The following is a 16746-nucleotide window of genomic DNA, read 5'->3' on the forward strand; positions in this document are numbered from 1 at the left end:
GCAGGCAGGCAGGTTCTGGGAGGAAAAAAAAAGATCGGGCTCCTCTCCACTTTTTTTTTTTTTGCTTGTTTTTCCTCCAATTGAACTGCCTCCAGGTCGCACAGCCCCTGAGCTACACGGGGCTCAGTGCTTCCCTCCATGGTGGCGGTGCCCCACTGGGACCGCCCAGGCTAGTGGGTATGTGGCACCTGGGGGGCACCACCACAGTGGAGGGAAGTACTGGGGCCACCCACAGCTCAGGGACTGCACAACCTGCCAACAAGCCCCCCCCTCCCAACCGCAGGAGAGGCAGGTCCAGCCCCCCATGCACCATTCCCACTGCCTTCCAGCCGCCTGGAACCACCCGACAACAGCTGACTTGCACATGGGGCAGAGCTGCAAGGCGGCAGAAGGGCAGCTGGGTATGCTGGCGGCGTGAGAAGGAGGCAGGGATGGTGCTTGGGGTGCTAGAAGGCCGCCAAGCCCAAGCTTCCCCAAGCACGTTGGCTTCCAGTGTCCTGTGCACCATTGCACTTTATTAGGTAGCAAACTAAAACACTGTAGATAGGTTTTGCCTTGCTACATTACAAAGTCATTTAAAGTGGAATACACCACCAAGCGTGTAAGTAGCAATGCCATTAAAACAGAATACACCACTGGGGGGTGTAAATAGCAATACGATTAAAACGGTAGAAAAGGGCAATTCAGCTGCTTTAAAGGCCAATTTTGTTGCGTGTACAAAGGCCCAATTGTTCTAATGTCGCACTTAAACCTGGCCAATCACACCAACATCAAATATGAGGCCTCAAGTTTGGATTAATCTACATGGAACTTTACCCTTTTCCCTCACCTTGTGGCTCTTGCCCTTCTTTTAAAAAAAAAAAAAAATTTGCTTGACTTGCAGATGATCTCTTAGGAGCACCTGCATTGTATTTCTCAACACAATGTCCCAATGATGAAGCTATAATATTTAGTTGTATACACACCCAATCCTCCCCCTCACTACTTAGGGATCATTCAGAAATCCATCAAATTTTGAAGAATCAGTTACTGCAAAATAAGTGGATGAGTAATGGTATTTTGTTTGGCATGCTACATTTGGAGTTTCTGCTTTTGCCATTTTAAATTTAACAATTTAATAATTGAATTGGGAATGTTGGTTCTTTTTGTGTATGACAGAATAAATAGAATTCAATTGCTACATAAAGACTGGTATGGTGGATTTCTACCAGGCAATAATATTTGTAGAAGTGATCTTTGTTGATCCACTTTGGTAAATTAGAGTCTTAATATAAGATGAAATTAGATTGAAAAATTATTAGGGGAAGGGAAAAGATTTTCAAAAAGAGAAAATGACAGTGAGACCCTAGGTCTCTCTTTCACTTTACTAGCCATTTTGACAACCTCCTTCCATGCACATAAATCATCTCTTCTTGCTTTATATTAAGTCAGTAAACATTTCTCAAATAGTTATTTTATAATTAAGGCAAGAAATAGGTGTCACTGAATGAAGGGAAACAGCTGTGTCACCATGTGACATTGGGTGAAATGCGCATCACCCCGGGTCCTGGCTTTGGTGTGGGACAGAGTGCAGTGCAATTTCCAGAGGCAGTTTTGGATGAGTGCAAATACTTTTGATAGTTAGGTGTCTTCCAATATAGTCAGATTATTCATTCCTCTCCACCCTTCCTCCCCTGCATAATTGTGGTTTCCTTTGTAAGTTACTGAACCCGGAGTGCTGAACACCTGACTCAAGGGAAATGGAAAAATTTGGCAGCAAGGGAACCATGTTGCTTCTTCCAAGCTCCCAAATTTACAGATCTGTGAGGAGCTCTGCAGGTACATAGTGTGTTCCTTCAAGCTAAGTGAAGTGCACAGAGCTGGGGTGGTATGGAGCCTGATTCAGGCGGTGTGGGACCCAATCCAGGTGCCAACCATGCACACAATCCAGCCCACAGATTGATCCCGGGCCACTCATTCAAACCCTTCAGGCCAAAAAGTTGAGCACCATGGTACTGAACCATTAAAAAACATTCATATTCTTACAGCTTCTTGAACTGCTTCAATATGACATGCTAACATTTCTGTTAGCTTGTCCTGGTTTATGTAATGTTGACAGTTGTTTAACCATGTACTTTTATTCCTTTTTTGTTTCCCTCTTGTATCTCTCTTAAAGATGTACTCATTCAAACAGTTCAGACCAGTCTCTAAAATATTGCTGGGTTTTTGGTCTGAGCCAGTTGGTCTTTGAGCTCCCCCTGCTGGTGAATTTTATTATACAGAATTAACAGTAAAACAGATGATACACAATCTTCAGGGACTTTGAAATAAATATATTCAACATGGGATATTTTTCTCCTTTTAGAAATGGAAAAAGTATAGCGATTTTGTGTTGTATTTTAATGCATGTCTACAGTGCCTGATATTTTTGAGGGACAGGTTCAGAAGCAGAAATACTGAATGCCATAAGAAACCTATTCGCATGGATTCTTTTTATCATGGTGGACATCACGGACACATGAACCCTAGTTGTTTATTGTTCTTAAGACATTGTCATCAGAGTAATAAAATAGTCTTGATTTATAACACTTACCACTAGGCTTCACATAATTCCATGTATATATATTTCACTGGCTAAAATTGATGTTTATTTCTAAGCATTTATTGTGATTTTTATCCATTTAAATTTTCAGGATTGCATGACATTAGGGCTGTAGGGGGCAGACAATTTAGTATGACAGTTTATTATTACAAGCTTCATAAAATCGCATCAAAATATAAAAAGTAAATATCCATACATCAGTAAAGCGTCCCTACTTTAAATCATTCCATTTATTCATCAGGAAAGAGCTGGGTGGGCAGAGACCAGAAGAGGCAGCAGCACTTCCACAGCTCTGGGAACATTGGGAGAGGTTGCTGCTGCCCTTGGTCTCCTGAGCTTAGCTTGCCAGGCCCAAGCAGGACCCTGCTGCCACCAGTCTGGAGCCTCCAGTACCTTCCTCTCCCTTCCCCACCCTTGGGTGGCAGTTTAAGTAGCCTGTTATCTCCCTCCAGTCCAGTTTCCTGCACCTGTAAATGAGCAGCTAGTTGCTTAATGGATTAATCATTAGGTCAGAACAAAAAGCTAATTATTTAATTGATGACTCATTAGGTCTCCCATTGTTTTCCTCTTTAACCCTCCACCCTCTGGCTCTCCTAATCCACTGTCAAGTAGCAGGGGTAAGGGTTCCCTGTTACAGTCCCCTTTCTATAAATTTCCGTTATTACTGATGGAAATATTTTTCCAATGGTCTGTGAGTGTGCCATGAAATTGCTGTTTATTAATGTTTGTCAATAAACATTGAATCCCACCAAGCCTATCGTTAGTAGATTTCAAAAAGCCTTGCAAGTATAGTTAGAAACTTTACTTTTAAAATGGATGCTTGATTATCATCTATCTTTTTTCTGAATATCATATATAAAAAATAATATATGATATTCAGAAAAAAGATATACATGTGTATAATAATACGTGTGTGTGTGTGTGTGTGTGTGTGTATGTATGTATATGATATACTTGATATATCTATCTATCTATCACGAGGATTACCCTGTGATATAAATATGGCAGTTTATACAGATTGATGTCTTATACACTTGATATCTTGCTAGGGCTTTGCGAACTCTTTGTGCTTCTCAATTTTGCACTGGGTATCTCTCAATAGCTGTGCTGTTGTGAAACTATATAGGCAGAAGTTCTCAAAACAAAACTTTTCAACATACCCGAAATTCTGTGTTCTCTATTAGCTCCCGTAGGTATTACAGACCAAAGTCTGCTAAGGGACTTCTCTGCTACCACAGCAGGACCCACTGGTGATGAAGCTGCTGTCCTAGCCAAATTAAAAAATGGGGAAGGTAGAGAGGAAGATGGAAGCCCAATTAAATCCCCACCGTTGGAACTGACCCAGGATGGAAAGGTATGACTGACTGTAACATTTAAATTATTCAATAACACTATGCGTTCTACTGTACTTATTTTTAAGAGATATACAACTCCACTTTGAAAATTATCCCTACATGTTTAAAAGATTTCTTTCTGTTTAATCAAATATATATGGGGGGTATGCGTGCACGCACGCACGCGCGCGCACACACACACACATTTTACATAACCAAAAGGGAACCAATAACATATTGCAAATCTGCATGTATGACGTTGAATCTTCTAATTTTTCACTTTGTTGCTACAAGTTAATTTTAATTACCATAATAATGTGCTACTTAAATCATTCCAGTATACAATTGTAGGAGCTGAACTTTTTCTGGACTAATTCTGCCATAAATAAATTAGATTTTATCTAATTCCTGTGTTGAGCAAAATTATTAGAAATTGGTTTTTAGTGTTATGTACAGCCTATTTAGTTGCATGTATTTTGGTTTGTTCAAGCTGATTTCAAAGTTGATGCATTAGTATTTGTTACCGAAACATTTGAGCTTTAAAAAAGGAATGTTCATTTAGAATTGACGCATATTTCCATGGAAAGTCTGGTTTGCACATAGTGGAGAAATTCTTATGCAAGTGCAGATTTACTTGTCTTGTTGAAGGAGTTAGTCAAACTCTAATTGCTTTTACAGCAAAACTTGTGGCAACACCTCTTTCCAAAATGTAAGCTTAAACCTTTGAAAGTCAGTGATAAGTGTGCCTTCTTTTTCAGATATCTAGCCTTATTTTGTTGGCTGGCCATCCAAACTCTCTGTTTTCAGCATGTTTTGAAAACATCCTTTTTGCAGTTTAGATAAGTGGTACCCAAATCGTCTCACACGGACAGACTTAGTATGTTGTGTCTCAGGTTGCATCCAGGCATGTGGTTTGTGATACCGCAGACCTTTTTGTGGCACCACGAACCACATGCTGCAAATGTTAAAATGTACCCTGCTCTACAAATTTGCAGTACCGGCCAAAATTTGCTACTGGGGTTTGCTGGAAGTAAAATAAAATAAAAAATCAGAACAAAAAGCAGTGTAACATCTACACAACAAGCCAGGCCATGTGAGGCCAGGCCATGCTCTGGCTGCTGGCCAGGCCTCTGTGCTGCCTGACCTGTGCCCCTGCTGCTCCAGGCCACCAGGTAAGGCTGCTGGGGCCAGCACTGCTGTTGGCCTCAGCCTCTAGCTCCCCCTGGCTGAAAAGCCAGGAGGAGCTGGGAAAAAGCAGTTTGCCCATTTGAGGACAGTTTGCCCCACAAGAAAGAACACATGCAGGAGGTGTTCACTGCATCAATTTGTGCTGCTGCAAGCACAGGCCCCTGCATATCTGGATGCAGCCTCATGGTGCAGTTCATGGTTATCCTCTATTTGAGTGACAGCAAATCTGCAGTCCCGTGTTGATATTACTCCATATGAATAATTTTAGATCAGTAGGCCTTAGCAGAAGCACTCACAGTATGGCTTTACCAGGTTCAACCAATCTGTGAATTCTGCTAAATACCTTGTCACAAGGACAGGGAAAAAATGGAAAGGAAGGATTTCAAATCAGTCAAGGAAAATACATATGTAAACCAGTCGAGGAAAATACATATGCATTGGTGGTACTATGGGAGAGAGTAGAAAACTAAGAAATATCCTTTATCCACTGGAGAGAACATTTTGGAAAGAATTGCATGTTTTTTGAAGCTCTTCAGTTGAGTTTACTACATATACCAGCTCTGTAAACAGCAGGGTTTTATTTTCCTCCCAAAACAGATTTATTTCTTTTCTTTTTTGGTTGTTTTTAAATTCCAGAGGGAATGGTAGTAAATCCTAGGATCAAAGTGCCTGCTTGTCCTTCATGTGCTGCTGTGTTCTCTGACCTTTCTCCAAAGCTTTGAATGTCTGTCTGCTCTCTTCTTTTGTAAGTGGCTGTACTATTACAGTTCAAAAGTGCAAAATTCTCCAGAGTCTAAAACTGAACATCTACAATGTCTTCAGTTTCACAGTTCATTAAACTGGACAAGTTGGCTGCTTTTAAGATACATGGGGATTTCCAGTTTTAGTTTGGGATCTGTATTACATTAGTAGTGCTAACACCTATTTTTGAGTAAAAGTTTTCACTAATGACCAGTTTCTTTCCCCTTCTCCCCACTCTTCTTGTACATCTTCTTGTGTTTTTGTTGATGCTGATTGTTGGTTTTCATTCAGCTTCAACAAACGCTGTCCTTTACATTTCTCTTCACTTCGTGACAAAGATGGTGCCATCCTAGTCTTCTGAGGTTTGCATCTCCTTGCTCCCACCAAACATTTAGTACCATTTTCCAATCACCTCTCATTCCTTCTCATCTTTGTGCTGCTTCTCTCTCCTTTCCAGTCTGTTCCTCTCTCTCTCACATTTTCCCTTTCTCTTGCTCTGACCTTCTGCTACTGGAGCTGAAAGTGAAGTCACTGAGTGCTTATGACAATGACTTAAATGACAAAACAGAGAAAGAGGAGGTGTGTAACTTTGTTGCTTAAATGGTGGCATCTGCTTATAGATTTGACATCTGTTTACAGAGATGCCCTCAATCTTGCACATTTCCTAGTACTAACTGTAGATACCTCTCACTTTTTTTTTTTTTTACTAGTGACAGCTTGCCACTGATGCAGTTAATGGTCTTTTAATATTTAAATGTCTAATTTTTCTGGATGAGTATGTGGTGCAGTGCATTGGATTGGATTATATCCTTTGTGTACCTTTTTTTTTTTGTAATTGAAAGGTTTTGAGAGCTTATGAATAGACATATTAGAAATACTTTGGGATGGGAAGCATCTTACAATTATTTGACAATATTGCCTAAGTTACACTACACATATATGTCCATTTCTGCCTTCATCATAGTCCATGAACTTTGAAATAGCATTGTAGAGCCAATTATTGTCGGTTCTGTTAAAATCTGTAGAGTGAAATTTCTAAAATTCTGTCTCTTGTTTTAATTCACCAAATTGTGAACACTATAAATAGCTTTTTGTTGTAATTTCCATTTTCAAATAGGCACTAGAATTGTAAGTTTTCAGCTTTCCATGCATGTGTGCAGTGTTGAGTGTTTTTGTCCAAGGATCTCTCTGGCTTTTTAGTGCTTTTGTTCACATTCAGCAGCAGGTAAGATGAAGACTAGTTTCTTTTATTAGGTTGGATTGCAGGTTACATAACTGACTTGAACCATCACAAGTGCGAATATTTTAGAAATGTGCTGAAGTTGCTATGCAAAAGTATCAGTCTCACGAAGTGTATATGTTCTGATGTTTTGTCTGCTTTGGCTGACAAAAAGTGCCTACTCTCCATATGGCTGCTTTGCATGTCATGGCAAATCTACCACACACAGTCAAAGGGAAGTTTACATATGAACTTCAGCGGAAATATGAAGCAAAACAGGATCACCTTTTAACTGGAAGCTGAGCAATGAAGGAGCCCAGTTCTTTCAATGGTTGTGCTGGTAATGATGTAATTATCTCAGTGTTATATGTGTTACTCTTGAGTATGTGACACAACACTAGGAAAAACATAAATTCAGTAAAATAAATCTAAGTAATGTCAATACACACCTAAAAAAGTTGTGGAATCTCTATCCTCAGACGGTTTCAAGGGCAGTTTAGACAAACACTTGTCTGGCATGGCTTAGACAAGTGATTAGACGTAGATGACCTCCTGAGGTCCTTCCAGCCCTACTCTCTTAGATGTCTAAAGATTTTCTCCTTTTTCTCATAAAATTGCAGCAAATCCTAAGTAAGTGAAAATGCAAGAAAATATGATACATATATATTATGTACTTTCTCAAAGTATAGAATATGCATACAATAATAATAATACTCTAATAAGGAAAAAGTATAATAAGTAAATCATCTTTCAGAGCTTAAGAGCTTGCACTGTGCTGACTTCCTAGATGCTGCCTTTTGAACTACTGGCTACTGATATTTAGCCTATGGCATATTTTCAGATCATTTATTTCCTTAAATAAGCATTCAATATACTTGTAATCAGGATATAATTTTTTAAAAAGTTCACTCCTGTTCTGAAAAAGCATACTAGTCTTTGAGATCTCACTGTATTTTTTTAAGCAAAAATCTACAAATAAGCAATTGTATTCTTATATAGGAGTTTGACATTAATCATTAACCATTTTACCAAAAACAATACATAATACAAACTCCACTTTGAATTTAACTTCTGAGTTTCTCTCTAATGTATTTGACGTCAAGAATTGGGCAACTTCAGCTTTTTTCCTTGCGCTCTGTCTTAAATTTCTAGAAGCCTGGGAAGAAAACTGAAAAATACAGCAGTAAAGAGACAGAGTGCAAGTGTGGTACTAATGTTTTCCATTTTGTCTATGCCAAACATTGCTTCATTGATATAAAAACATTGCTTCAGTGTATAAAAGCTATTTCTACAGTGGTGGTATAAGTGGAAGACCGAAGGGTACCTATACATGAGCTTGGAGGTTATTCCAACATGCTGGAATTCCATACAATATGCAGCAGACTTGATTAACCGAGTCTGTTGGAGTGTGGCAATTACCACACTCCAGAAGCCTCCTATCTCTTATGTATCAGTGCTTCCAGATTAAAAATGGCAGCAAGGCCACTTGAACTAAAGCTTGTCGAATGCCACTTTGAAATGTGAAGATGCTAATACACGAGCCGCGGCAGCACTCTAATTAAAGCTCCGTTTCCCCACAACTTCTCCTCCCTGAGCACGTGTAAAAGTGCCCATAGTGACTTAATTTGGGGTTAAAATTAAGGCCAAAACAATAAAGATAATAGGCAGTAACTAAGGCTAAAAGAATAAAGTCTGTAAGTATAGCATGTGATTTGTAACATTTACAAACAAACAAACTCTTTCTGTGTGTTGCTCCAGACCCTCATTAATAAAGGTTTTTTCTTTTGATGATTTGCCATGCACGTAACCTAGGTGGAGCCCAAAGACGAAGAAACACAGCAGAAGGTGGATGACCTTTTTCAGTTAAATCATGTAGCTGCCTGCTATTGTTAGTATTTTGAAGCTTCTTTAGCCTTGTCTGAATAGTGCTTTTTCATCTCATTATTTATTTTTAAATCTTATCAATCTGAGGCCCCTTTTGGTTACTTGCTGCTACATATATGTTCATTTTGCTTTCTTTTTTGTGTGTGGTTTAATTTCACAGAACAATTCCTTGAAAGTAGACGGGGAAAATATTTATGTCAGACATAGCAATTTAATGTTGGAGGTTTGTATATAATATAAGGAACACTTTCTCTTCTCATTTGCTGCTAGGCTGCGTGGGACGGGTGGTCACGTGCAGGCTGTGATGGACACTATGCATGAAATGCATGGGGAAATATAAGTTGGAAATGCATGTTGTAAAGCTTTAGTTCCTATCATGAAGGAGAAGCTTGTGAGACTATATCTGCTAGATGTTTTCAGAGTGACATCTGGGAATAATAGCCCTGTTTAAATTATGAATTAATTTGCCTACTGAGTACCCAAATATTGGATTTTTACTTACCAGACAAATGCATAACTTGATGGATTCACCTTCTAGATCTCACTCAGTATTTTCATTTTCTTTTCTCACATGTATGCAGTGGACATTTGGGATGACATGCTCTGGAGGGATAAACATAATGATAACCAGCAGGACATCCTGAGTTTCTAATCCTGTCCATGCCACTGACTTGTTGTAGACTTTGCGCAGGTCACTTTAAGATCAGATTTTTAAAAGGACTTAAATGTGTAAATACTTGTAAAAACCTGGTCCTTGATGCCTATTTTATTTTTCTTGTTGTTGAAATCTTCCTAAAGAATTAATTCTCCTTGAGGATTAATGTTTATGAAAAAGTTTTGAACTCAAAGCACTATTTAAATACCAAGTGCTGTTATTCATTACTTACACAGAGATATTTGACTTTAATAAAGCTGTTTCTGTAATCTAAGTGGAATATGTTATGCCAGTGTGTATTTAGGTAGAGTCCCTGTAGTTTAAAGTGATAAGCAACTGAAAGGGCACTAACAACTTTAAAAAAAAAAAAATTATTATCTTATACCTAACTAGTTTGCCCATCCAAATGGGGCTATAAGAAATTCCCTTTGTCACAAAAGATCTTATCTCTGATTTAATTATTGTAATCGTACTAATATATTTTGTTGCTTTTTGCAGCTTCTGATAACTTTTCAAAATTTACTTTTGCATAATATACTAAAACACAAACAGTGTAAACTGCATAATCAGGCTTTGAACAAATACAAGAAATGTGCCTAGTCTTAAGCCACTATAATTCTTTCTAGGATCTACTAAAATATTCCCAGTGTTATATAAATATTACTTAAGGTTTGTGGGATGATTGTGATACAATCCATACCTTTGTATTCACCAAAAAACAGATAAAATGTTTGTTTGTTTGTTTAAAAATAGACAGGTTTAATTAACTTTCTGGATAGATATTTAAAGGTGCATATTTGTGGGGTTTTTTAATGATTCCTTTATAATTCCCATATAAGAGCGTAAGTTTTAAAGACACATCCTATGAGAGTTGCCCTTCACCAGAGCTATTCATCGAGTTTACAGATAAGCAGAGTTCAAGTCCTTTCAGTATGCAGGGCTATATTTTTAATGTGAGATTTATCGGCACGTTCAGTGAACTCTGAGCTTCATAATGAAGTGCTGAACAGTTGCTTATCTTGTAAAAATCAAACAATGCTTATGCATGCATACTCAAAGTTATTTTTTGGGGATCTTTGGTGTAGAAACTATTGACTGTATTGTCACTGTGAGCTCTGGTAACTTTAAATCATATTAAAAGGCAAGGGGCGACATAGTGCTTGGAAGCGTGCATCAGCTGTTCTAATTTAACTGTCATCTGTCTGCTCCTATACCAGTACCATAAACAAACCTAAAGTACTGTCATTTTAACCCTGATTGACAGACTTAAAGTTGCAGCCATTTGTGTCTAACTTGCTTGGCTACTCCCATACTGGTATGAATTATACCGCTATAAGGTATTCCAATTTACTATCCATATAACCATAATATTTGCCTCTGCCTTCTGTTCTTTCTCATGCTGCCCAAGTATTTGGCTGAAGAGCTAATGTCATTTTAAAAGGATTAGGGAGGTGAAATTCAGCCCACAAACTAGGTCTAGCTAATTATGAAGTTGCTGCATCATCCCTGACTCCCACATCAGCTTCCCAGCCACATACACCTGAAACTCATCTATGGATGTTTAATTCAAATTACAGAGTGGAGGTGTCAGTCGTCTTTATAAAAATGGAAACTTACCCACCTTTACTGCAACCTTCTCTGGTAGCCCATGTGATGGTAGCTCAGAGATTCCTCCTGTCGCCCAAAGACATGCACAGACCCCTCTGCATGATTTCTATACTGCAGTCTTGCCCTTCCATGCAGGACAGAAAAAAATATTGATTTTTATTTTTTAAATTTATTTTTAGATTCTGATACTACAAATAATTACATGCATGCACAGCTTTATGCACACGGAATAGCTCTGCTGACTTTAGTGGGACTTACTCCTTACGCAGTCAAGCTATTTGTCCCATGGACCATTAGCATAGAGTCCACATAAATGATAGTTATTTTTGGCTTAAATTTAATGGCATCAAGAGCCATATTTACGTTTTTATGATAGTCACTGCACTGGGTTCTTCTTGCTTCCATTAACAGTGAGGCTTGGCCGTACTTATCATAGAGCAAATGGCCTGGTATGTTTTGCTTAAGTTTCTTTAACTTTCAAGCAAACTCCAGCAGCCCTTGATAACAATTGTTCCAAAGCTGTGGAGCCTTCCTATTGAGATAAAAATAGCCTTTTGCTTGAAAACAAAAAAACCCAAACAGTGGAAAGTGTCATTTTTTTCCTGTGCACAAAGACATGAAAGAAATAAGATAAGGGTGGCTCTCTAGTGTAATAAAATTGAGTCTTTTGTAGTCTAATTTTTTAAAATTTAAAAGTATCCCCCAAAAAGTGGCTCTTTAGACAAAAGGCACTTTTCTTGTTTTGAATTTTTTTTTTGAGGATAAGTTTGCTTTTGTTGTCGTGTTTTGTCCTACTTTTTTTACATTGCACATTGCTAGGACCTGGATAAGACCCAGGACGACTTACTGAAACATCAGGCTAGCATTAGTGAACTCAAGCGCAATTTCATGGAATCCACACCTGAGCCACGCCCCAATGAATGGGAAAAGCGGCGTATCACACCTCTGTCTCTACAGACACAAGGGGTATGTCACTGTAGACACTTGTAAGCATGCATTTCCCTGCAGCTGCTTAGAGAAAATAGTATATTGCCTTCCTATACTAACAATTTCTTTTGTGCAAATGTAACATTTCTTTGTACTAAATATCTATTAACATTTTGCTGTTTAGTTTTGGCCCAAACATCAAATAAGTTGTATGCAAGTTTCAGGGTGAAAGAATAACTATAAACAATCAACAGAAGTAAATCAGTTGCATGGACTGAGCTTTGTTCTGTTTTAGGACCCAGAGTATATGCTAGATTTTGGTGATTGAAATGCTTAAAAGTTGTTTTTACCATGACAAGAAAAGTGTAAGATATCTGTCTTTAATTCTGCCTAGGCAAACTTTAAGTAAACATCTTTCAGGCTTTCATTTTATCTTGCTTCAGTAGTGATAAAAATTAACATCCTCGTTTTTTTTTTTTTTAAGGAAGTAGTATAGTATAGTTCTTTAAATGGATTTACCATAAGACCACTAAGAAGTTTATGGGTGACTATTTAATAATGTTGTACAAAGATAAAGGATTTTCATTGTCTTGTAGCTCTTTTTAGACAGCTCTTTGAGCCCAGAGTTTAGAAACAGTTTTTTCTAGAAATTGCTACATGTTTCCTAGTTTCTTTGCCTAAGGCTGTTACAGTTCTGAAATGCTTTGTGCTTTTACCAAACTTAGGTCTACTTCTGTTTTTGTGAAGATTAAACTGCTGGTTACAAGTACATTTTGCCAGAAAAGTCAATTTGCCATCTGGTCTGACATGATTTTTCCTCTGACAAAAGTGGGCTTGCTGTCCTAATTATTGCTACAAGACTTTTCTTGACATGCAAAGACTGAGGAAACTTTATAATCTCCAGAATAGGTTTTTTCTCAATTTTATCAAATGATTTTCTGTATTAGGATTCTGTTTCAACATGGTACTTGGTTATCCCTAACTTTAAATTTGACTACAGTCAAGAGAACTACGCACATGCTGAAATACCTTGGTAATTTCAGTCCTTACTGGCTAACTTTGGAAAAAAACATTTTTACCATAATGTTAATGGGCTTTTTCTTTTTCTTTTCTTTTGTGGGGGGGGAGGGCAGGGACTTACAGCTGCTGCCAGAAAACAATTTCTCAGGCTTAACCATCACAGTATGATGGCAGGTAAAAATCATAACCTCCCTTACAGGTATTCCAGATATGTTGATGGATCAGAATGTCAGAATTTTATTAACAAAAATACCAATTTCATTACAAAATGTACTGTCTAATATACCAACATGGTGTAAGTGTGTGAGGTTTGGTGTTGAATTAATTTGTTGAAAAGGAAGCCAATCCAGGTATTTTGTTTCTGCATGTTCTCCCACCTAGTATTCTTGTGCTCCTCTCAAGCCAATTTGTCTTCATGTTTATTGCGACAGTGTATGTATGTCTTATTATCTGTTAATTTACATTGGTTTTTATAAAAACCAGAAAACAAATAGCAAAAAGGAGACCACATTTTCCAAGGGGAAATACTGCCTATAAAACAGATGCAATGGGCTGCAGCAACAGGGATTACTGAAGCAAAACCAGAAGAAACGGGCAAGGTGGCTACCTTGAAACTTCTTCCCTTTTACTTTGATCTGACCTGAGTTAACTGGGATTTCTTCTTTAAATGGCAGTAACTTATTTAAGACCATCAAAAAAAAATAGGAGAGGAAGGGAGCTGATGAACTTCATCTGCTGATATTTGCAACAAAAGCATTGCTATCTGCTGTCAAAGTTCTTTGGGTAAATCTGATATCTTTTATTAGACCAAGTCAAATAGTTGGAAAAACACTTGGAAGAAGTTTTCCAACTATTTGAGTTGGTCTAATAAAAGATATCAGATTAACCCGAAGAGTCTTGTCTGCCTATATCCTTAGACTAACATGGTGACAACCTATACCCCTGCAATCTGCTATCAGAACTTGCCTTGAATTTCAGAATCAGTAACAGTTTAAGAGGCAAATAGAGATTGTGTACATTAATCAGATAGTGCTGAAGAATACTGTAGTGTTTACTAATAACATGATTAAGGGGGCAGAGAAATCTGTGTTTCAACCCAGATGCATCATTTGTCATTTTCAGCCCTCTTAAAATTTTTGTATTCGCATCACAGTTATGCAACTACTGCAGCCATCCCTGGATCTGTGTTTCTGGGAAAATGGTTTGTTCCTATTGATGCCTAAGTCTGGCTGTTTCATATCTCTGCCACTTCTTTCCCATCTGTAGAATGGGGAACATTTGAACACCTTTGTAAAATGCTCTAGGGTGTATTGTCAGAAAGCACCATATAAAGTCTGGGTTGTGGTTTTTATGATGGTTACATTAAAACAATTGCAATGTTGTTGATTAAATGACCTCTGACTTTTTTCCAGCTAAACATCTCAAATCAAAATACGTTGCAAAACAAGCTGTAAACTTTGTTTTGATTACTGGCAGTGCATAAATATTTGGATTTGTTGCCATTGCTGTTAAGTGGGGGGGGGGATATTTCTGTTTTGCTGCTAATAGCAGCATCTGATTTGAAAGGTAATAAAAAGCAGTTTTTGGATAGATGAATGAAGTGTTGAAGAGGAAGGGAAGAACCCCTTTTAGTAGTACAGGTGCCTAGTAAGTGCTAAATTTTATTATTGAGATGGCAGTTTAAAATGACATTAATTTATACATGTGTATGTAGCACTCACACACTCTAGCTGTTTATCCATGGAGAACCCTGTAATTTCCTCTCCCTGCCTGCTCCAATGAACATAAATGCTGATTAATTTTATTCTCTGAGTATGAGACACATTCCCATTGGGTCAACACCTTTTGTATTGCTATATCTTTAAATGCGCAGCATCTGTGACTTAATATTTCTGATAGAAAACCTGCAATTATAGGGTTTTTTTACAGTTTTGGATATCCAGCATCATTATAATCACTCCTTTTAAGCAAAAAACAAACGAACAAAGGTACCCCGACCCCACAAACCTAAAATGCAGATGTTTCTAAACATTTATTTCATTTTGGTTTTTGAATGAAGACTGAATGAATGTCCAAAAAAGGATTAGGACAGATTTAACTAACTTCCATCTAAATTGGATATGTCCCAGGTACCTTAAAGATACTTTGTTCTGTTATAACAGTATTCAGGGGTCTTTGTTCTCCTCCTCTTCTTTCCTTTCACTTTCATTCTGTGCATGTAGCGTGTGTGTATATGTGTGTACTACGTATGTGTACACAGCACTGTGTACTGTGTATGTGTTTAGGTTCTATACCACAAGTCCACAGTAAGTCCATATTTAATAAAGTATTTGCATAACTTTTTACCTTGGCCCAAAATGTACTTTTGCCCTACGATGTACTTTGGGGTGATATGTGGCTTGTAAATCCCTAAGACATATCTTTTAGTCAATAGCTACAACATTTGTTCAGTTTCTACGTTACATCAGGATAAAATATTAATTATGTTATTGGTTTTATATTTTTAAGAAAGTTTAACCTTTAATGTGATAAAAGAACTTTTAGCATTCTTTGGGGAAAAACAGAAACAGTCAATTATTTTAGCTTTTGGTGATGGCAGTGATAATTTTAAATAAAGCTCATGATTTCTGTTATCCATAATAAAACAGATTCATAGTAGCTTGGGGTACAGAGCTATAGGCATTTTAAGTCTGTTTGTAAATATATGTATATACACGTTTGCCTAATAGAATGGAACATTTTTAATGTTTTTAATGCTGAATTCTTAGATCAATGCATGTTTTGATTTCCCCTTAAAGTATTTATTTAAAAAAAACCCAGACATATAAAGTTAAGCTGGCAAAAATCTGTTTAATATCATGGACACATGCCATCATAGAGCAGGAGAGCAGTATTCAGGTATGTCTAGCCCTCTATTTGTAGCTAATGATGCGAGGGAAGACCGGCAAAAGTCAAGAATGAATTTAAAGAAGAAATACTCCTAGTACTGAATCTGAAATTGAATCTGTTAGTAAACTATTACCCTTGCATTAAGAGGTATGGGAAAGTTTTGCTGAATCTTTCCATTTAACACTTCATATCTTTACAGTCTGAAATAATGTGTAAAAGCAATAGAGTTGTGGGTACCTAGTATCTTAGTATGGTAAAATATTGTGATTGTGATAGACAACACATTTCTGTCACTAGGTCTTGCTGTATTATCACATTTTTCTGTTTAAGAGCACAGTTGATTTTGATCTTGGATAATTCTTTCAGAAATATATTCTTTTCGTTGTCCTGTTTGTTTCTTTTCTTGCTTAACCTCTCCTTTCTTTTGTAGGTCAGTGCTGTTTTGTCTTCTACTGTTTTAATTCTTTGCTTTCCATTTTCTAACTTGTCTAGAGCCTAGAAGAAGAAATAACATCAATTTTATTTAGTAAAGAGGGCTTTTCCACTAGCGTGAAATCTACCTTCTCTTCAGCCACGATATGGACACCAGAGGGCACTGTTGGGAAAGATAATGTACCTTCTGAAATGCTTTCTGCCTCACCCTTCTCACAGCTGCCTGAGGTGCTTTTTTGCTTTTTTGCTTCCCCCCCCCCCCCCCCCC

The 16746-nt window shown here is 37.6% G+C and overlaps 1 protein-coding gene across 14 annotated transcripts in view; it reads left to right on the forward strand.

The window, feature by feature from the left end:
• EPB41L2 (erythrocyte membrane protein band 4.1 like 2) overlaps positions 1–16746 on the forward strand; it is a 276308-nt gene that overhangs the window by 229429 nt on the left and 30133 nt on the right. For 4 of the 14 annotated variants that reach the window (XM_019520286.1, XM_019520287.1, XM_019520282.1 and 1 more), the window contains exon 13: positions 3766–3935. In XM_019520286.1, the coding sequence (XP_019375831.1) occupies positions 3766–3935 (170 nt within the window). Of the gene's footprint in view, positions 1–3765; positions 3936–8875; positions 9074–9107; positions 9171–12029; positions 12177–13651; positions 13757–16538; positions 16707–16746 lie in introns of those variants that run through there. The other 10 variants (XM_019520284.1, XM_019520276.1, XM_019520277.1 and 7 more) reach the window with 6 other exon arrangements.

Source organism: Gavialis gangeticus, unplaced genomic scaffold, assembly GCF_001723915.1.
Source record: "Gavialis gangeticus isolate Ggan-Ray unplaced genomic scaffold, GavGan_comp1, whole genome shotgun sequence".
NCBI classification, from domain to species: Eukaryota; Metazoa; Chordata; order Crocodylia; family Gavialidae; genus Gavialis; species Gavialis gangeticus.